We start from the raw sequence: 23112 nt of genomic DNA, 5'->3' as shown, positions 1-23112 counted from the left end.
ATGATATTTGTCAAATAGGGACCAAAAACATATTACACAAGTTATTGGCAAGCAGTAAAAGAATGTATATTACACAAGCTATTGGAAGGCAACAGGGGACATTCTTCAATGTAGTCTATATTTTTATACAAATAGGTTGCCCACTCTATCATAGTTGTACCAAACATATATTACACAAGACATTGGAAGGCAACCATGGTATTATTCAACCCATACCACATGACTATACGAGTATTTCTCCATTTTGTCACAATAAGGTATTGTCTTGATCATTTGATAGCACTTGGATGTGATTATAACAGTGGAAGCTATCCAAAAAGGAGTACATCTCATGGCTAGCAACATCATCTAGAATCTAATAAGCAAAAGGTGGCAAAAATGGAATTATTACAATAGTTACATTCAATTTCCAAAAATCAACACAAACTCTTAAGTTGCTTTCATTTCTTTCTGGTCATTAGGGTCATCATGATGTTCTGACTCCATCGTCTCTTGTTGGATGCTTATCAATTGTTGACAACCATGCCAAGGAAGACTTGGTTCAAATATTTGATGAGGCAAGTTATAACATTTGGGATATTAGGAAGATGGGACTCATACTAGCAAGTGACTTGAAGTGCACATATGAGGGCAATGTGCATGCCAATCAATAGAAGAGAGCATAGCCTTATCTTTTTAAGTTTTATTGAGAATTGCTCAAATCTATTATTCCACGTCTTTTTGGCCTACCAAGGGCTAAGCCATTGCACTCATTCTTAGGGTCTCCCATTTTTCTTCAAGTGCAACGTAAATTTGAAATGACAATAAGATAGAAAATTATATTAATTGAACATGTAAAGATTTTCTCATAGGTAAGAACAACCTTCTCCTCATGTCATATTTATGCTTTCTTTGTTACTATCATCACTTCAATTCAAAGGATTTATGTGCGTATATATATACATACAAACATGGTTTGAGTCTAGCTAACTTCCATCCTATACTGTTGCATAAAAAGTTGTTTTTTGCAATGTTACAAGTGTCATTTTTCTTTTGATGGGTCTTAAAAACATATGCAATCACCTAATTCCTATATGAGCAACGTCATATAGCAAGCCTTAGTGCAAGAAATTTTAGACAAATTTTTATGATAATTCCCACATTGTGCATTGTGATAACATCATGAGCTGCTATGAGGGAGGGGCTGCATACCTAGCTAAGTGCCCCTCACAAGGAGAAGCTCATGATGTTGAATGTTATAGGAAAAAGCAAGGGAGAAGAGCCCCTTGTAGGACATGGGAAAATGTCACAATCTTCGTGTGTGGAATAACAACACATCGACTATCTAGTTTCATATTAGGATTGGAAGACCTCCTGAATTGATGACGGGACGACAAGTTAACAGCGACGCTCCGTCTTTTAGAAAACAGTGACTTTCTCCTCCTCTTTCGTTAGCCTGTCTCATTACGACACTTTCCCGTCTGTGTTTTCTTTCGACTCCATCGCTGCCTGTCGAACCCTAGCACTCGCCTGTGCAGCTCCAGCTTGCGCAGGCGACTTGGCGTTCGATCGCCTCGATCGAGGCGGCTTCCAGTGGGGTCCCTGCCACAGTACCATATTCAGAGCCACAAGCGAGTTAACGCTACAGGCTCCTTAACAGAGAGTTCATGTTACAGAGTGATCCTGCTGCTCCCACTAGGCATACGTAATCCTGTCGCTCAGAGAAGGCATTTTGGAAACTGCACGCCACGCCCTACACAGCAAGACAAATTTGTAGTGTCAGCCTTGAGAATAACACCCGATCATTCAGAATCTCAATGGCTGCTGTATTCCGAACTGCTGCATTGGCATGAAAGTCTCGGCAAAAGTCTCGCCTGCCCCGCTCGATTTCAATCAGCATCTCACAAGCAGGGGCTTGTTTCTCTCAAGCTGCATCGGTGTCTCTAGCAACTCGGTTACGGTGAAATTCTCGTCGATCTCAATTGGGATGCCAATCACATTTGTGGCCCTGAAGAGACATAGAGGCCCTCGACCATGCCAGTGTTGCAGTGGAGAAGTAGACTCGAGTGAAGATCAGAAGGCCATGCTTCTTGCAGCAAAGGGTTCTAATAGACAGCAGAATGACCCTCATAAAGATGAAACTTGTACAGAGCTGTCTTCAAAAGTCCTAACTCTTCCAACAATTCTAACTTTAGGGCGCGTCATAGCCATCCCATTTTTGATTATAGGTAAGGTGCAGAACTCAGGCTTTTGTTTATTTCTGGAGATTTATTGCAATCTGTGCATATGTTTGATATGTGAGGAATCAAGACTCACAAAGCTAAGACTTACCCTTGCTTCAATTTGAGGTGCTGAGAATTTCTTCTTATCTTATGTAGATGGATTTTCTAATAATTCCACTCTCAAATCTTCTGAATATGCGAATCTTTTCACTTCACTTGCTTATGTAAAGGAGATTGAATTATAAGCTGCTTGTGTAGAGATTGAATTATAAGATCGGTGCATTACGGCATGCCTTTGCTTTCAGACTGGATTATGTAATGTACAACCCAGGCTTAAGACCTTCTAATCCCAATTAATACAATAGGCCTGGGGCTGTTGCTTATTTTATGAAGTGTCACGTAGTTAGGGTGGGGCTGTTGCTTATTGTATGAAGTGTCACGTAGTTAGGGGTTGGTAAGAGCGCATCATTTTGTAGCTACTTTTCTGGCTAAGATGTTCTACTTATCTCTTATTGAAAAAGAAAATTGTAAATTGTTTTTCTGTTGTGGGCTTTATGTTTCTATGGTGTACATCATCGCTCATGTTCTGATGCTGTCTTCAGATGTGAACCTGAGTTGGGTGTTCCAAGTTCTTTGCTTTGATTTGTGAGTCGATTGCAAATAAGTAATATCTCAACAGCATGAGATGTAATGGAGTTATTTTTTTCATTAGGTTTTTTCAATGCCTAGCAGTCAATGTGTTTACTGTTGTCCCAAAGCAATGGATGGTATATTTGTAGCGATATGCCACTAATCCAAATCTTAATACTGTTGTACAGTTTTTTATTCAAATGAATGGTGGGCAACAGCAGCTGTAGCTTGCATTTTTATACTGGCAGCTATAACAGATTGGCTTGATGGCTTTCTTGCAAGAAAGGTGGGCAATCTTTCAATTGCTTGAAGACAAGACACAAGAACAGTTTGGTATGTTCAATAGGCTCTACAGGACTCTCAGTCAATGAATTTCATTTCGTTGTTTTTGTGTAGATGGGTTCCAACTCGACGTTTGGGGCATTTTTGGATCCTGTTGCTGATAAGGTATATATATTAGATATTTCGCTTGCACTTTGTTACACATGAATCTTGTGGCTTTTTGTTTGTGTTTACTTCTGAGTTTTTGTGATTTGAGTTTGTGTAAGCACTCCTTTTCTATTACTATCATCCTCTGAAATAGATGTCGTGGTGATTTACTGGTACATACTTAAATACCCTCAAAAACTGTTATCCTTCCCTCCACCCCTTCCGCGCCCCCCCCCCCCCCCCCCCCCCCCCCCCCCCCCCCCCCCCCCCCTCTCTCTGTGCTCAGCCCCATGATCTTGGTCCAATAAGAAGTAATAGATTGTTCCTTTGTTGAGGTCAAGTATTGAGTCTCTATGATGCCTCCACAAAGGTCATCTCTTTTCACTGGTTTGTAGCAGGTGGTACTACTAGTGGTACACGACGTTCTTGTCACTAGAGTTCTCTCCTTCCAAGTGTTTGGCACCCTTGTCACCAAAGCCATTTCCATTAAGTCATCATGTGTTTGGCACCCTTGTTAGTGGGGCTGATTCTCTTTTCTTATCACTTGGCTATCCTACATCTTGATAGCATAGAATCATATAGATCTACCTTTTTATAGCATGATGAATATGTGTATGTCATTTTCCTTTAATGGGTAGTTGGGTGGCTCATTATTGGGCATTGACCTAATCCTCTTGGGTCCCTCCCACTCTTTTACTTTTCTTATGTTGTGTTAGCTTTTTGCAAGAAAGCTTAGATTAATTATTGTAATTTGATTAGTCAACCTTTGATTAATCCAACTTAGGTGTCCTAGCTTAAAACTTTGGCTCATGATTGAATTCAATAAACCAAATGAAACTTTTGTTACGGTTCATTCCAATTGAGTGAATTAATATTTGTATAAAATTCACACATGAATTAATTTCGCTATTACTCACATAATCTTATTTATTGATGGACGTGTCCATGTCCAAGACAACTCATACAATGTTCTAGATCCACCAAAGATAGTTCTAAGATAAATCACGTCCTCATGGCATATGCCCTATTGAAAACTAGCAAGTGTTGTTGATCGCTTCCTAGTTTTATTTTAAAATGACAGTTGTACCTTGACAATACATGCAATTGAGTGCTCCATGAAACATTTGCAGCTTTTATGCCAATTGTCCATGCTTGCATCATTAGGTGACTTCTAGATATTGAAGCCAATCTAACTCCGTGATAGCGAAAATGTGACCCCCTCCTTGAGCACCAAGGAATGCTCTAATTTGTGCTTCGTTCTACTTGCGGTTGGAATGCTCTAAATCTATGCTTTGCTATACCTATTTTGCCCCAACCAAGGTGGCTTTAAGTTCAAATGTCTCTATGGTAAAGTTGCAACAATTGAGGTAAATTTGCTAAGTCACCCTCTTCAATATGCTTAGCATTCCTTTCCCTTCGTCTTAAGCCTTACACTTTCAAAGCACAATAACCCAATCACCCTTGACAAGCTCTATATGTTTGTGGTGATGATATATTGCTCTATTAATACTTTTCTTGTGACCTTTGAAGAGCTTGCTTTTCTCTCTTGTACACGATTCATGCTTTCAACATACTTATTAGCCTCAAAGATTTTATCATTTGTATGTAGACTAGGTGGAACCTTCTCACCACCTTCAAATGGAGCCATGGTAGTGAACTATGAATGGTGTTGTTTTAAGCAAAATTCCACCAATGGAAGAAATTGCTTCCATGTGGTCTAATGGTCTAAGATAATTTATTTTAGTGATTGAGGATCATGACTTTAAATCATTACTTTTGACTGCAACAACTTTGTTACACATATGCAACCATGTATCATAAGAAATCCGTGAGAGTAGAATGCTTATGGTGGTGACCATCAATCAACTCATCATTATCCTTTCAAAGTCTTTGTTGTGTGCATATTGTCTTCATCTCATTCCATTTGTTGATGAAGGCAATAGACATGTGAAGATATGCTAGGGTTTGCATTGAGAAATCACAAAATGTACGGACATAACCAAGGCACAATAACTCGGGAAAAAACATAGAAACACCAAATAGGGGAAGAGACTTTGGTGAAATTGAATGAATGTTTGAATGTAAATGAATGTATGTATGCAATGCTCAAAGGTAGAGCTATTCAATAGTCGATGGCTCTCGTGAGAGTCAAGGGGAGTCAAGTGAGAGAGATGCCAGAGTGTGACATCCACTGGAGACCATAGTCACAAAGGATGCAAGGGATACGGGCTCAGAATGCAGGGCTGCCGTTTTGCTCGGTGGGGGGGGGGGGATGTGTGGAATAGGATGTAGGGGACTCCATGTGTTATAGGATTTGAACTATTTGCACTGTTTCTTGTAGTCTTCAACCCACTAGTTTTACTGTTTCTCAGCTTGTAGTGTTTTTTGTAATCTTGAGTTTGAGTACTCATTATTTAGTGTTTACCGTTGGACTTTAGTCTTTATGTCATATGGCATTTGTGATTTCTCAATTTTAACTTTTACTACATTTCTCAGTTTATACTGTTTCTTGTAGTCTTCAATGCAAGTACTCATTATTTAGTGTTTACTGTTGGACTTCAAACTTTATGTCATAGCTTTTCTTAGGTCACCATTTGGCATTGACAATTGTCGCTTTTACTCATCCCTCTCTCCTAAACCATATTTTCTTTCGTTCCGCCATCCCCATCCCCACTGTCCCCGTCCCCGTCCCCGTCCCTTGTCCCCGGTGATTATGCTAGAGATAGATCTTGAGTGCTGAAACCACTAGTTGGAGCTGAGAGATAATGGAGAAGTGGACAGGCAGCAAAACTCAGCCTGTAGAAGAGTGTCGGCGAAGCAGTGTGTGACCTCCAAGAGTTGTCCAGCATTAGGCAACTGATCAGGCCTGAAAACTGTCCATGTGGCTGGATGAGCAGGGCAGCAGCTAGGAACAGGCTGTTAAGAGCTGGGGCAGTCAAGGCAGCTGTCCAACAGGAAGGAAATAGTGACCGGCAGGCAGGCAATGGCTGGAAGCGCTGAAACACAGCAGCCTGAGGGTCATGGAGTAGTAGAAGGAGCTGGAGTTAGCAGCTGAGCTGAAACCGCAGCATAGGAGCCTCTAGAAGGGCAGGCAGCAGTTGAAGATGACCATGCTAGGGGCTGAAAGAGGGTTGCAGCAGCAAATGATAGAGCTGGCAGCCATGTGATGAGGTGGAATAGGATGCAAGTGACTATGTGCACCATCTATTTATAAATGAGGAATCGACCAAAGTTTGGGACATAGAAACAAATTTAGCATTAAAGTTTGAGTTTTGGGGCTGTCTAAGTGAGCTAATCATGGTTTAATGTGTACTGCACATTTTTTAGCTTAACTCCTCTCAAGCCCAAAATTGGAACCAAGGACTGTCTAGCACACCCTACGTTTATCTAATGAAGACTACAAATATGTTGGTTATCTTCCCCCGAGAGTCCAAAGGGCAAGCGTAGAGAGTTGTAGGCATTGGAAAAAGGGTGCACATTGGCTTTCCAGTGGTTTACCAAGACCTACAAAGGCGATCAAAAATCACTTTGAAGTTTTTGTTTGTTTTCACAAAATTGTCTTTGTTGGGAAAAAAGATGGTTGACTCACAAATCACAAAACAGATAGCATGGGCACAACTATGCAAGGGTGTCGATGACAAAGTAAGGGTGTAGAGGTATACACCATTGGTGGAGATTGCTTGGGATGTGAGGTGAGAGCAAGGGTGCTTTGCACAATGAGATGCATATAAGTATGCTATATAATGCAAATGAGGATGCTCATGCAACAAGGTGCCACACATGAATAGTGTCCCTCGTGGGGAAGTTGTTCACTTGCCCATGTGCCCTTTTACAAGATGACAAGGATGAGAAGACAATGACAAAACTTGCAGGTACCAAACGAAGGGTAGGAACCCATTCTCAATCATGGATATCGATGCTGAAGGAAGAGGAGGTGGATATTGATCTTTGTGTGGTGTCGAGGATCAAGTGACAAAGGAAGAAGAAGCACCATAATTGGAAGAGCTAGGGAGAAGCAATTGTGGTAGCATCAAGAGACGATTGAAGATTTGCCTTAGGAGATGAAGCCTCCATGTCGATAGATGAATAAGGCTCAAAGGAAGATTGAAACTACAAGGGAATGGTTAACAATCCATGTGTTCAGCCTAGTAAGGATCGGTGCAAACTAGCAATGTTAGTCCTCAAGTGAAATATAAAACCCAACGTGTAAGTACTAAAAAAAGACTATAACTAGCATATTAGCTCATTGTGAGATGCTTTGTTTTGGTATAGTTAAGTTATGCACATGTTAGGTGCACATGTGAAGTGCAAATTAGTTTTTGGCATGTGATAGGTCCAAAACCTAAGTTGGTCAGTGGGGGACTTTGGCAAAAGTTGTGACAAGCTGCGCTGGACAGGTATTTGGTCTAGGATATTAAAGGGGCCTTAGGAAATGACTTGTGTCATTTGGACTAGACAAAAGTTAACATTTAATGTCTAGGCTAAGGCTAAAGAAAGTTGGAACAATTTTCAAGTTGTTTTGGATATGCTGTACTGTCCTTATGCAGCTGAAATTTACTCAGAAAAGATAAAAGCCAACTGTTCACAGGCTTCGTACTTTGGAACATTTTGTAACTTTCCATCTTTTAATTAATAAAGAAATACCGAACGGGGCGCCGGACTTCAGGGCCAATTTGGTGTTGAGTGAGAGAGTGAGGTCTTTGTTTGTGTGTGTATGTGAAAAGACCAGGTATTAATTGAAGCAACTACCGCTTTCTGTAAGTCATAGACCGGTTTCATGGTTCCATCCTCGGGATTTGAATTCTTTTCTGTAAGAATTTAAGCTTGGATAGTTTTGGGTGAAAAGGCCAACATGGGCACTATGCTGAAATGTTCATCTTCTTTCCATCCACAAACTGATGGACAGTTTGAAGAAGCAAATTCGACTATTTTAGATCTACTGAAGTGTTATGTTTCAGACCATAAGACTTCTTGGGCACACTATTTGCCATTGGTTGAGTATGCATACAATAATACACTGCACTCATCTACTTGCAAAGCACATTTTGAGATTGTGGAAGGTGGAAAGAAACTACCTCCCATTTTACAGACAAAAGATAACATTTTTGAAGCAGATCATTATGTAAAACATTGGGAAGAAGCATTTTAAAAGGTCAAGTATACCTTAAGGGAGTCACAAGCTAAACAGAAAAGAGTTGCTAATAGTCATCGTTAGGAACTCTTGTTAAAAAAGGATCATTGGGTCTTATTGCATTTTGAAAAGGCACGTTTGAGAAAACAGAAGGGACTTATAGCCCTTTTCAAGTCTCAAAGAAGATCAATGACGTGACATATAGGCTGAAATTGTGAGAGAATTGGAAAATTCATAATGCATTCCATGTGAGCCTATTGAGGCCTTTTATTGGTGAAGTGCGAGAAGATATAGTTCAAGAGGAATAGCCTGAAGTAGAGCAATTAGATGAGATTCTAGTTCCTAAGTAGATCTTGGCACATAAGGATAGGAAAGTGAAAGGTAGAGTTATAAAAAGATTTTTGGTGAAGTTCAAGAACTATTTACCAATGGATGCCAAATGGATGGAAGAGGTTGAATTGGTAGATTCGCCTCAGTCATTTCAACTTTATCGAGAAGCTTTCTTGCTGGAACCTACAGTGACTTAGAATGCTTTTTGAAGCAATGTACATTCTCTATTGTACAGTTGAATACTGCATCTCATTGAATAATGCACAATGTATGGTTTGCACTTAGCATTAACATGTGTATCATTGAATGAAAACTTAGTGCTTTGAAGTTGTATTTGTTACACTTCAATTGAATGATTATACATGTTGTGATACTAATAGTTCAGGTGTTACATTTATGGTGTAATACTGGGGGAACAAGTACGAGCGAAGACCGTCCGGGGGCCTTGGGCACCCGAATGGGGTCAAGGGGAGTCTAGGAAGTGAGTGAGCTCTAAAATAGTATAACTCACCTTAAGGAGACGGCTGGCAGGGAAGAGACACGACTTGGGGGAAAGTCTAGCCAGCACTTCCTAGACGTGGTTGGGAGGAGAAATAGAGACGACTCTCTCGTGCTTTATGACTGATAACATAGGGGACACTTGTGAGAAGTCTCCCGCATCTAATACTGACCGGCATCTTACATTGGAATCAAAGTAGTTTCTGTTTCGTTGAAACGTGATCGGGACCCGTCTCAGCTGCTTCAATCGCGCTTCGTTTGCAGTCTTCGTCCCGCGATCACGGTGGGATGGCTCAAGTCGTGTCCTCGTCCCGCGATCACGGTGGGATGGCGCAAGTTGTGGGACGGCGAAATCCCGCTTTAAAGTGACAACAATGGTCACAGTTTGTTCATACGTGACCTGGCGGGGGGGTGTTTAATCCCATCCTTATCCTGCGTTCCTGCCCGACAAATCTTATTCCCACTCGACTTGCTCAAATTGGAGGAAAGCCGCACTGTTCCTCACGTCTTTTGCTATCACTAAGCTGTAAAGGCAATTGACATCTGCCCTATTACAGTAATCAGGGAAGTACCTCATCTTGTACGCAAATTTATTATATTTGCTTTCTAATTCCAGTGTATTAATGGAGGGAAAAGAGAGAGAGGGGGTAACCGAAGGCTCTAATTCCGGGGACCATCCTATGGTGGATCCCCGTGAAACGGAAATACAAGAAGAACAATGGGAATAATTTTTTGCTACACGAGAACAATTTGACGACCTAACTGCTCGTGTGCAAGCACAGGGGGTTCAAATGGAGTTGCTAACTCTTAAGCACTCACAGAAATAAAATCTCAATTAGTCTTATTACTAGAAAGGGATAAAGGTAAGGTAGAAACCTCAGACATTCCATCTTCATCAAAAGATCTAGATGTGACTATGCGAGACTTTAGGGAATTCCACCAAAAGCTGAGGGATAACCCAGTGTTAAAAGATATGAAACCCCCTCAGTTTCATGGGGAGGAAAAGGATAGAAATAAAGATACTATCTTTAATTTCCTCCAAAAATGGAAAGATTTGCATAAATTAAAGAATACTCCACCATATCTTCAGGCGGAGGCTAGTTTAACCTTGGGGCCAAAGGCATATAAATGGTGGAGAACTTTAAAGGAGGCAAATAAAATACCTGAAACTTGGGCTCAATTTGAATCGGTCTTTTTGAAAGAATTCCTTCCTGAAAGTGAAATGAAAGAAATTGGGAAGATTGGGATTTTGTCAGAAAAAAGGGAAGACCTTTGCTGACATATCTCGAGGAGCATCGTGAGATAATCCTTAAATTGGAGGAAATAGATGAATTTCAAAAGACAAGAGGATTCATAAGGGGACTAGATAAGGCCTGTAAAAAGGAAGTGAAAAGGCGTTCACCTAAGACACTTGAAGAGGCAATTAAATTTGCATTAATCAATGAAGATAATATACGTCCAGGTGCACTCACTAGTCTCATTGATACGGAGCCCAAGACTAAGGAATTTTAAGTCTCAAAATTTGTAGGCAAATTTAAAAGGAAAATGCCATTTCTTAAGGGTAAGAAACAACCCTTTGAAAAGAAACAATATGTAAGGCCGAAGTTAAGTCAAGATGATTTTGATAAGGCTAAAAAAGAAAGGCTGTGTTTCAATTGCCTATCCCCTAACCATGCTGCTTGGAATTGCCCTCAAAGGAAAAAGGGGAAAGATAAAGGAAAGGATAAGGACAAGGGCAAGGGAAAAGAGAAACAAATCCATGTAGTGCAGACCCTGGAATTAAAGGGGCATGAAAAGTATAAATCTTTGGAGGTCTTGCACAAGGATGTACAACACAGGTGTTGTATGTCAACTTCTATGTGGCAGTCTACTTTCGGGCCACATGATTTAGTTAGAGTGCATGGATTGATAGCTGGAAAGAGGGTCAGAGTCATGATTGATGACTCTGCCACCCACAACTTCATAAATTATACACTTGTCAAAAAATTGAAACTTCCCCAACAAAAGAGTGGGAATCAATATGTTGTTCGTATGATGCAAGGTCAGGATAATAAAATATGGGATACAATGGTATTCAATTTGGAAATTGAGATCCAAGGGTATAAAGATAAACTTGATTTTCAAATTATGAATATGGGAAGAGCCGATATTGCTTTAGGGAGGGAGTGGCTATGGGGATTGGAACCATCCTTAAAGCGTAGTTATCATCATAATACACTGGAATTTGAAAGGGATGGTAAAACTTTTGTGATTCAAGGTGAACATGAAGTATTTGATGACCCTTGGATGTGTTCCATTGAAGTTTAGAAGGTGATAAAGAAGGAAGCTTGTGAGGTATATATGTTATGGCACTTTTACTTTTTGTAATATAAAGCAACAATTTTCTTATGTTTGTGAGTTGAATGTAAGTAATGAATTAAATGGTTTGTTAGATGAATTTAAAGATGTGTTTCCTTTTGATTTACCAAGTGGCCTTCCACCAAATAGAGATGAGGTAAATCACCCAATTGACATAGATAGGGATACACACTCTATTTCTAAACCACCTTATAAGCTAAGTAAAACACAGCACCGAGAAGTCGAAAGACAAATTAAGGATTACCTTGATAAAGGATTTATACAATCCAGTAATTTACCTTGGGCTTCGCCAATTTTATTGGTAAAGAAAAAAGATGGTTTTATGCGACTTTGTGTTGATTATAGAGCACTTAATAAAATAACGGTGAAGAATAAATTTCCTATGTCCAAAATGAAAGATCTTTTTGATCAATTACAAGGGGCGAAATTCTTCACAAAGATTGACTTAAGATCAGGCTATCACCAAGTAAGAATTAAGGCATAGGATGTTCCTAAGACAGCATTTCATACTAGATATGGGCATTATGATTTTTTGGTGATGCCTTTTGGCCTTACTAATGCACTAGCTACTTTTATGAAGCTGATGAATAGTGTGTTACGGCCCTATCTAGGACACTTTGTAGTAGTCTTCTTGGATGATATCTTGATCTTTAGTAAATCAAGAGAAGAATATTTGGAACACTTATGATTAGTATTCCAATTGTTAAGAACACATTCCCTTTATGCGAAGAAAACTAAATGTGAATTCTTCACACAAGAGGTCAAATATTTGTGGCATATTATCTCGAAAGAGGGAATCAAGATGGATCCAGAAAAAGCAAGGGCAATTATTGAATGGCCATCTCCAAGGAACCTGGAAGAGCAATAGATCTTTCTAGGTTTATTTGGATTTTATCGTAGATTCATTCGAGATTATGCCAAGATAGCTGTTCCAATGACGGACCAACTTAAAGGGAAAGGGAAAGGGAAGAGCTTTAATTGGGGAACAGACCAAAATGAAAGTTTTAAAAAACTTAAGGTAGCTATTGCTATAGCTCCAGTACTATTAATTGTGGATCCCAAAAAATCATTCGTGGTTGAAGCTGATGCCTGTGATAGGGCAGTAGGCGCGGTCTTATTACAAGAAGGTCGACCAGTTGCTTTTGAAAGCAAGAATTTAGACTGTGCAAAACGGAATTATTCTGTTTATGAGAGGAAGTTGTCTGCAATAGTACATGCAATGAAGAAATGGAGGCACTATCTGTACGGTGCCAAACTTTTGATCTTGTCGATCATGATAGTATTAAGTGGCTTAATGACCAACCGGATCTACAAGGGCATAAAGCTAGATGGGCCGAACTCCTCCAAGAGTTCGACTACGAAATAAGGTATAGAAAGGGAAAGTACAATATAGTGACTGATGCACTCAGCAAAATACCCATCATAAATGAATTGAGTTTTACTTAGTTCACTTCTGATTTACTTGAATCCTTAAAAGGGAAATGCCAGGTTGATCCGGCATATTCAAACATATGGAAAGCAATAGAAAATGGGGATCCAAATGGAAGGGTCTCCACTAAGGAAGGAATATCTAAGGATGTTCAACAAGGAAATGGAGCATCAGGGGTTGCTCAAATGGGATTCAAGTGGAAGAATTTTACCATTGATAATGATTATTTACTCTACAAGGGTAGGGTATGTGTCCCGAAAGATGAAGAAATAAGGCGCCAGATACTCTTTGAGTGTCATGATACCCCTAGTGCGAGACATCCACGAGTTAATAAGACTTATAGTCTTATTAACAGGCAGTTCTATTGGCCTGGAATGAATAAGGACGTCCTTGACTATGTGGTCAAATGTAATAAATGCTAGGTTAATAAATGGGGGGACTTTTCCACCCATTAGAGATTTCTTCGGGAAAATGGGAGAGTATTTCCATGGACTTTATTGTTGCGTTACCTAGAACACAGAGGGGGCACGACTCTGTGTGGGTGATTGTGGATAGGTTGACCAAAATGGCTAGGTTTATTCCAACTTCAACTGATATTAAAACACCAGAATTGGCTAGATTATTCATAGAAAACATATACCGATTGTTTGCAAAGCCTTCCGGCAAATATAGTTTTTGATCGAGATGGAAAATTTGATAGTCAATTTTAGCGTGCTGTATTTAGAAAGTCGGATGCTAAACTTAGCATGAATACGGTGGAGCACTCGCAAACTGATGGGCAAACTGAAAGGGTTAACCAAATCCTTGAAGATATGCTCAGAGCATATGTAAGTAAAAGGCAAACTAATTGGGAAGAGTATCTACCGATAGCAGAGTTTGCATATAATAGTGCCAAGCACTCTTCCACTGGATATAGTCCATTTATGCTAATGTATGGGTTTCAGCCCAGATCTCCTCATGCAATAGGACTGGATAAGGAAAAGGTTCAGGCAGCCAAGGACTTTTTAGAGGATATGAATAATGTGTTAAAATTCGCTCAAGAAAATATTAAGAAAGCTCAAAACGGAGCAAGAGCTTATACAGGTCCTCATCGAAGAGACATCTCCTTTGAGGAAGGAGAATTGGTCCATCTTAAGGTGCTTGAACAAACTAAAACCATGAAAAGGGGACGATGTCCAAAGCTCTCACCTAGGTATTGTGGTCCTTTCACATTACTTAAGAGGGTGGGGGAAAAGGCTGACAAGCTTCAACTACTTGTTGGTAGTAAAACACATCCAGTTTTTCATGTAAATAAGCTAAGAAAGAAGCTGGGTGATATACATAATCTAATCTTAAATGATAACATTGAGAAGCTATTAGATTACCAATCTAATCCACATGAACAAGAAAGAATTTTAAATGTTCGTAACAGACGAACAAGGAATACTATTTATCAAGAATATCTGGTCAAATGGAAAGATTGTTTAGGAGAAAGCTCAACATGGGAGCGAGTAAGTACTTTAAGGAAAAGGTTTCCCAATTTACAGTTGGACCTTCCAAGTATCATTTTTGAGGACAAAACCAATTCTTAAGGGGGAGGAAATGTTACATTTATGGTGTAATATTGGGGAACAAGTGCGTGAGAAGACCGTCGAGGGGCCTTGGGCACCCGAATGGGGACAAGGGGAGTCTAGGAAGTGAGTGAGCTCTAAAATAGTATAACTCACCTTAAGGAGACGGCTGGCGGGGGAGAGACACGACTTGGGGGAAAGACACGACTTGGGGGAAAGTCTAGCCAGCACTTCCTAGATGTGGTTGGGAGGAGAAACAGAGACAACTCTCTCGTGCTTTATGATTGATAAGAGAGGGGTCACTTATGAGAAGTCTCCCGCATCTAATACTGACCGGCATCTAACATGAGGGATACGTGCATTCGGAAACATGTATATTAGAAAGACTCCCAGTAACCATACTTGGATACAGGATGTGATCCTCCACCTATGTGAGACTTAAACTTGCAATGGCACAAATGGTAGTGGTGAAACTCCTACCATCTCCCCGTGTCATTTGTTAGCAAGTGATACATGCGATGACACTAATAACATGGAGAATCTTGTTATCGTCTTGTGTCATCCGTTAGCATGTGTGGCATGCAATCAAGGTCACTTACTTCTTTCAAGAGGGGGATATGTCACCAAGTGGTGATACTTTTTGCAGTTGCTTTCCTTATTTACTTATATACATATTTTATTTTTTCTTTTCTTTAGTTGCTGTTGCTTTTTATCCCTAGAGTTCTCTTGGATTAAGCAGGGATCTTGGCATGGCTAGAAGAGGTAGCCATTGGGACAAATTGGACTAATGGTTTGTCTGAGTCTTGGGACCATATTGAATGGGCACTAAAGAATAGAATGCCAGTGGTTTAGGATTGTGTGCTTAGCCACTGGAGATGATGCTGGACAATGAGTCTATGGCCAAGACAGAAGATGTACATGTGAGAATGCCCACGGAATAAAAGTCACCATAATTGAGCTACATTACACTTTTTAATGTGGTTGCAATGATAAAAGTTGCTCAGAACAACATCTCTAAAATTTAGGGAGTTACTGTTTTTGGACCCTAGAATCTGTTCGTGTCATTAACTTCGTTTTTGCACGAGGATTAATTCTTTGGTTTGTGTTGAGGTCAAAATTTGCACCGATCATGGAAATTTTAGATCGGAAGGTTTAAACGGGAAAGCAATTATGTGTACGCCATGTGTCACAATTTGGGCACAAATCCCCAAAAGAGAGAGAGAGAGAGTATCATTAAAAAAAAAACGTTGAATGCAAGAGAGGCAGATCTGAGCGTGGGCTGAGGGCAGATTGTTGCAAGTACATCAGCTATGGAGAGTACTTCTTCGTATCTGACTCATGTACGAAGGTAGAGCTTGCTCTCTCTAGTCAACTCTCTCTCTATTCTTTTAGAGGAAATTCTTTGCATGATGGGCTGATTCAATCGAATGTATAGTTTTGTGTTTTCTTTGCTCTTTTGTTGAGGCAAGAGCCTCATTGTCCAGGTTTAGGAGCAGTTGATTGCTTCTCCGATGCAGGAACTAAAAAAAGGGATGACCATGCCACATAGGAGCAGTGTTTTCAGCTCTGATTTAGTGGTGTTTGTGGGACTATTTTACTGGTGGAATGATGCCAGGGTTAAAGGGTTTGTAGTCCAACTGGCATGGAACAGATCTGAGATGGAACACGGCTGAGAATAGGTCAAGAAACAGGTGAAAAACAATAAATACAGAGTTCTTCAGATTGCAATTCTACACTTGAATCATTGAGTTATGTTCACAAAAAGTGTTTTCCTACTTGGGATGTTGTTCTAGACATGCTGTACTGTCCTTATGCAACTGAAATTTGCTCAGAAAAGATGAAAGCCAACTGTTCACAGGCTTTGTACTTTGGAACATTTTGTAACTTTCCATCTTTTAATTGATAAAGAAATATTGAAAGGGGCGCTGGACTTCGGGGCCAATGTGGTGTTGAGCGAGGGAGTGAGGTCTCTGTTTGTGTGTGTGTGTGTGTGTGTGTGTGTGTGTGTGTGCGTGTGAAAAGACCAGTTATTAATTGAAGGGACTACCACTTCATGTGAGTCATAGACCGATTTCACTTAGGATGTTGTTAGGAGAGCTTGGCTGTCCATAGGTTCTACTACACTTCATTGTGACAATGAGAGCTGCATTGCTTTGGCATGGAATCTCATATTCCATGCCAAGTCCAACCACATTGAGATATAGTATTGTTTCATCAAATGTGTGAATATGCCAGATTTTACTTTTAGCCCATATACCCAAGTATACTGTGAGTAGGACAAAATAGAGAGGACACCCAAGTTCTCGTGTCCTCATAGGACCACATACATCCGAGTGTATTAGCTGCAATTGTTAGATAGCACGCACTGCACCATCCTTTTTGAAAGCAAACCTATGCATTTTACCGATGATACACCTTTTACTTGCATGGGGAGATGGGGCCTCCGTAGGAGGTAAGGCATTCACTATTTCACAACGTTGAAGAGTCATCAAATTGCTAAAACTCATATGACTGAATGGGGCATGCCATAGCCCCATATCTTGCATAGTAGGCATAAGAGTGGTAACTGCCAAAGCATCATGAGAACTCCTCTCATATGTCCAACAAGAAAAGGCCCTTATACAAGCTATTGACAATCGAAGAGCATAGTCAAGCTCTTTGCCTTTGATAATACACTTGTCATCCTCAAAGATGACCTGAAATCCATGCTTATTGAAAGCAGGAACGACACCAGATTCTTTGTGATACCAAGCACAAATGAGACATCTAGAAGCATAAAATTTGAGCTGTCTGCAGCAGCGATCAGCATTGAACCAATGCCGCAAACATCATAACTGCTGTTATTAGCACATGTAACATGCTTCCTTGTAGGGGCTGAATGCAATGATGTGAACAAATACTTCTGTGAAGTGGTGCTTGGATGCCCCATTGTCGAAATACCAAGTGTGCTGCGTTTCAGCAGCATTAAACGTAGAATTAGCCATGGAAGTGTCGTAACTACATGCTAAGAATGCATAGTCCTCCTCTACAAAATTGGTTGTAGCATCCCCATCTGAAGACTGAGTGGCGGATGTCTCTTGGGCAGCCAAATTAGAGTCCTCCTTGGTCAATCTTTTCCTACATTTGTCAATGTAATGCCCTGGTTTCTTATAGTAGTGGCATTTCCCCTTTTTCTTTGTCTTTTCTATGTCTTGGGCAGCCTTCTTAGATGGTTGTCCCGTATCAGCCTTGGGCTGATTTTTGACATATTGCTTTGCTTTACCCTTGCCTTTATATTTAGAGAACATGGCTACATCACTTGAGTGTGTAGTGATATTTCTCGGAGTCCCTTCCTCTTGTAATAAGAGGCCTTTCAATTCCTCAAAAGGGGCTGTTGCCCCCTCTCAAAGACAAATTCAACAAGGTGTGGAAGCCAAGATAAGACTTCGGAAGTGAATTCAGAGTAATATTCACCATTTCTATATCCAAATAACTTCATCAATATTCAACAATTGCTCATGTAAGTCTTGCAAGTGTGTAAGGTGATCAACCATGTTGTCAACCTCATCCATATGTGCATTAGCCAATTCTCTTCATATATAAGAGATTTTGGCTTCATCACATGTTGCAAACATGCGTTCCAAGACATCCCAAGGTGCTCTAGAGGTCTTGCATGATCGTGCATGAGGTATGATAGCTCTTTTATTTGACAAGGTAATCAATGACAATGCGTGTGCATCCTTTGAACCCCTTCTCCTTTGATCCATTGCAAGAGGAGTAGGAGCAGCAACAAGAGCAGCTAGCTATTATCTAGCACCACACTGAGGTGTGTAAGGTGGAAGCTCACCTAGTCTTTGCAAATGACTTTTGACTTAGTCCCAAAGAACTTTTGCAACAAGTAGATTCTGCACCATAAAGCTCCATAGGGGATAGTTGGTGCCATCTAGCTTATCCTCTTGAGTGAGGTGTTGTTGCGATCTCGGGTATCTTTATTTGACATTGCTGCAAATTAATGCACAAATTTAGTAGTCAAATACTTCCAAGCTGAAGTGTGAAATGTACTCAACTGAGTATCAAAATCCCAACATGGGATACGCATGCAAGAAAAATTGTCAAAATTGTCAATCTCCTTGAAAAGCATGCCCACTTTGCACAAAACAACACCCAATCTACAATTTACAGTGATTTAGTGTTGTGCAATTGCGTATGCCTTGATATATGTGCCCAATATTAAATGCAGCAACTTAATGTTGAAAATCCCCAAATTTTATTGCAATTTTTCAAATCTGTACAAATTTATATGCCCAATTTGACACAAATAGTAAGACTATGTTGTTCCAACACTTGTTTATTGCTTTGGGATGCATGCCAAGCAAAAGCCCCAAATCTCCACAAAGAAATTCTAAGAAATTAAAGAGATCTTATACTTTAGCGTGAAAATCTAATGAAATGTTGATCTCATACCAACAACTTGATGTGCCTTGGGATGTGTGTCGGAGCTAAAAATTAGAATTGCTTCCACAAATAAGCAACATACGCCTCATTCTTGATGTGATAAAGAAATTTCGAGCTTATCCCAAGCACTCTTCACAATCCCACATGAGTGGATGTGCTGAATAATCAGTCTGTTGATCAAAAGAATAATTAAAGAGAGTGCTTGAGTATCATGCATATCCCAACACACCTGATCAACAATAGTTTAAGTTGTTTTTTTGCAATTTATTGGGATTGTTTGTATTTTAGGAGGTTTAACTTGATGTCTTCCATACTTATTTTTATCAATCCATGCTCAGGTTAGCCATCTTGAGATACATGAGTGTGCACTAGTTTTCCAGCTTAGTAGCAATTGTCCTATATCCTGTCCGAGTCTATCTTGTGTGTTCAGCATGGAGTTTGTCACGAGGACATGAAATATTGATGTATTGCTGTGTGAGTTGCACATGTGATGTGCAAGTTAGTTATTTCACAATGACAGGCCAAGGACCTCGAGATGTTAGTGGGTGTCAAAGACAAAAGTTGTAATAAGTTCCTTGGCAGGTACTTGGTGTTAGATTTTGGCCTAGAAGATTTTATTAGCTATTAATGTCAGTGGTGACATTAGGAACTAGGCACTAATTATTAATAAATAAATAAATTAATGCCAATTCAAGGGCTAATAAATGGTTATGAATACTTGGATGACAAATTGGCCTAGCTAGTTTAATTGTTGGTCGGTAAAGTTAATTTTCTAAGCAAGAATTAATAATTAAATTATATTTCTAAATTAATATTCTAAAAATTAATTTAATTGGGCTGAAAACTGCAATCAAAGGGTTGCCACTTGGCAAAACCTTCCCATACAAGTGAGGGAAAGGCTATATGAGGCTGTAGGAGCCTCATTCTAGAATGGCAAAGATAGGGAGGAAGAGAGAGAGCTGCTACTGCAAATTTCCAGCCATTGGTAATCAGCCCAGCCGTTGGAGACTGTCAAAGAGCTGCCCCTAGTTGGTTAGGAGGCCATTGGAGGCAAGTGGCAGCCCTTGTAGGCTGTCTACAAGTAGATGACAGTTAGTTTGGGACCCACCAAGGGTAGGTGATTGCATGTGGAGCTCCTCATTCACAGGAGGGCAGCATTGAATTTGAGCCAATTTTGGTGACGAAAGTTTGAAATTTCTTTCTCCAACTTTCCTTCCATTCTCTTAGCTAATTGACAGCTTTCCTCAAGAGATCTTAGCCAAATTCAGTCTCGAGAGGGTGCAATTGAAGATTTTTTGCTGGTAACCCTAATCTACAGCAGAAATTGGGGTTTACCAGCCACCTTGGGAAGAGTGATAAAAAATGGGGGCCTAGTACTTGAAATTCAGTAGTTGAGATATGGGAATTTCAGAGAATTTCAGGAGGCTAGCCAACTAACAGTAAGTTTGGGGCAGAATTTTTCATCCAAGGAGCAGAATTGAAGGCCAATCTTGAGGCAAACCAAGGGGCAAATTGGTTTGAAGGCTTGTTGGTTGCTATGGGCAGCAAGATGTATTGAAGATTGAAGGAGATTAGGTTGGATCTCTGTGTACTTCAACCTTAAGCAATACAATTTATAGAAATACTGCAAAGGGCATAAATTTTGGGGCCAATCAGGTGTCCAATGTCCAAGATTAAGTGGTAACATTTGCATTTGCAGTTTATGTGAATTTTATGCTTCTGTAATTACTGTTAAATCAGGTTGGATTCACCATCCTATCCGAGAAGGAAGGTCGGTTTCAGAGTCCCTCTGCAGGATTGTGGGCTCTGCTACATGCATCTTGCTTAACTTTAGAAGCCATGATATATGTAGAGATGTAAGGTTTTATGACTTCTTAATATGTTAGCAATCTCTTTGGCCTTGATTCATCACAATTATGAAAGGTCTTGTTAGCTATTTGTTTGAAAGTTTTCCAAAGTGAGGGTCTTGTGTTTAGTGAGATTTCTTAGGAGATGGTCCAATATTTGTATAAACATTTGTATCATAAAATGGTAGGGTTTTCATTTTACATGAAATGATGTATGTATTGGATGCACATATTGAAATTGCTGGCCTTATTTACAATCCAATTTCGTATTTCCTTTTGTGCAGCTGATGGTGGCAACTACATTGGTTCTCTTATGCACCAAGCCTCTTCATGTTACCTGGGCCACAGAGTTTCCATGGCTTATCCCTCTACCTTCAACAGCAATAATTGGAAGAGAGGTTAATGATAATGTAGTTCTTTATTAAATTTTAGTTGAACATTATCGCTTCAGTCTGTTGACAATTCAGGAACTGATCTTTTGTTAGATTACTATGTCTGCTGTTCGTGAATGGGCTGCTAGTCAAGGCGAAAACCTGCAAAGAGTAATTCCTTTACAACCTTGAATTGTCTTCTTCATCTGTTTGGAACTAGAGCAGTCATTGAGTTTGTGGGGATTGATTACGTTCTCTGCAGGCTGTTGCTGTGAATAAGCTAGGTAAATGGAAGACAGCATTTCAAATGGTAGCTTTGACTGTCCTCTTGGCAACCAGGGACTGCAGGTAACACAAATTGACAATGTGCTTTATTGGCTTTATCCTTGCATTGTACTAAGCTTCAGTTGGAACTTGTGCGAAATTAGTCATCCCTATCTGCTTTTGCAGCCAAAATGGTCAGATTGCAATGTTTGTAGCATTTGGTGTGAGCATGCTGTACATATCTGCTGGCCTTGCATTGTTATCACTCGCAGTCTATATGAAAGCCATTTGGGGAGTATTACTGAAGTGAATGTGCGTATCTGATCTTATCATTTGCAGTTGCAGCATGGTGAGTTATTTCAAGTAGAATGTATCTTGATTTCATGTGTATTTCCAGTATTCAGGATGTTTTGACTTCATTTGCTTTATCATCAACTTGTTTTTGCAAACTACGACTTACACGTGTCTCATCTGTATTCAGGATGTTCCATCACCATTTGAACGAGTATTGATATATTTTTATCTTCAGTTACTTATACGATTTATATTTGTTGTTTTGATTCGATATGGAACTCGACTGCTGCAAAGCCAAAATGATTCTATTGGTCCCCACTTTGAGCTGAGATAGAGCAATACAATTCCATGTCTTTCATTGGAGTGTGTATCTAGCCAAATTTGAGGGATCCCCAGAACTGGTATATGTAAAGATAAAGCAGGAGTATAACTACTTATGCTATTAAGAGGTCTCAATATTATACAACACCAATTTGAACGGTTTCTAATAAAGCACACATCATATTCAGCACAAACAGAAGGCACCACTTCTAACTTCCTTCTGCAAAAGTGTTTTAACAGTTTGTTTTGTTTCTCATAGAACTGGATTTCAATTTCAATCTATAGATGTGTTAAGACACCATGTAATCTGCATGTTGATATTTCCAAATCTTGATTTAAGCTGTAGATCTTAAGTGATATGTTGGGAAATACACAAAGTAAGACCAAAATTCCCATATTATGATTTCCACATCTCTCAAAACAAGGTCAAATGGTCTGTGGAGGCATCTCGGCAGCTGGATAGAGACTACTGGTTTTGGTGCAAAGTTAATGCCAAGATGATTCTATTCGGGGATGCAGGCGAACTCAATGAGGGCTTAATGAAGGTTTGGAATGTCTTCAGGGAGGCTGCCATTAGTTCATATAGAATTTCAGGAACTCCAGTCTTTGTAAGAGGACACTTGGGTAGGTGATATGTTGAGTGCCTTAATGACAAAAGAAGTGAGGCATGGTTATTTTGAGGTAGGAGAATACAAAGGGTAGTACTAAAGTACTAAATTGGAATGGTAAGTAGTGCTACACTAGCTATTGGGGTTAGTACACAATCTAAAAATTTGTAGATGCAACATAGCTAGGATGATAGTCGTTACTGGTAGGACTAAAGGATCCCAAATAAAATTGTGAGATGCATGCATGAGTCCACTACCAGGTTGAGTTATATGACTTGCAAGGTATAAGTGAACCATTGTGAGGATGGATATGTAATTTGGCTTAACACAATATTATATATTAATTTTCTTGCTTTAAGGTGAGGGTCTACAAACTCAAGAAAGCTCAGTCTACATTGTTTGATGGCTTAAATAAAT

The 23112-nt window shown here is 39.8% G+C and overlaps 1 protein-coding gene across 1 annotated transcript; it reads left to right on the top strand.

Annotated features, from left to right (window-relative positions):
* Positions 1-1348: 1348 nt before the first annotated feature.
* On the top strand, positions 1349-22297 carry LOC148010985 (CDP-diacylglycerol--glycerol-3-phosphate 3-phosphatidyltransferase 2-like). The gene is made up of 8 exons (XM_087671965.1): positions 1349-2207; positions 3020-3117; positions 3228-3278; positions 21122-21235; positions 21323-21379; positions 21471-21556; positions 21659-21821; positions 21954-22297. The coding sequence occupies exons 1-7, from the start codon at positions 1829-1831 to the stop codon at positions 21780-21782; spliced, it is 909 nt and encodes a 302-aa protein (XP_087528091.1). The 5' UTR covers positions 1349-1828; the 3' UTR covers positions 21783-21821; positions 21954-22297.
* Positions 22298-23112: the final 815 nt, after the last annotated feature.

Source organism: Lygodium microphyllum, chromosome 29, assembly GCF_053477565.2.
Source record: "Lygodium microphyllum isolate KBCC chromosome 29, Lygodium_microphyllum_v1.1.10, whole genome shotgun sequence".
Lineage (NCBI taxonomy): Eukaryota > Viridiplantae > Streptophyta > Polypodiopsida > Schizaeales > Lygodiaceae > Lygodium > Lygodium microphyllum.
Note: the sequence above shows the minus strand (reverse complement) of the source record. Positions and strands in the feature narration are given on the sequence as shown.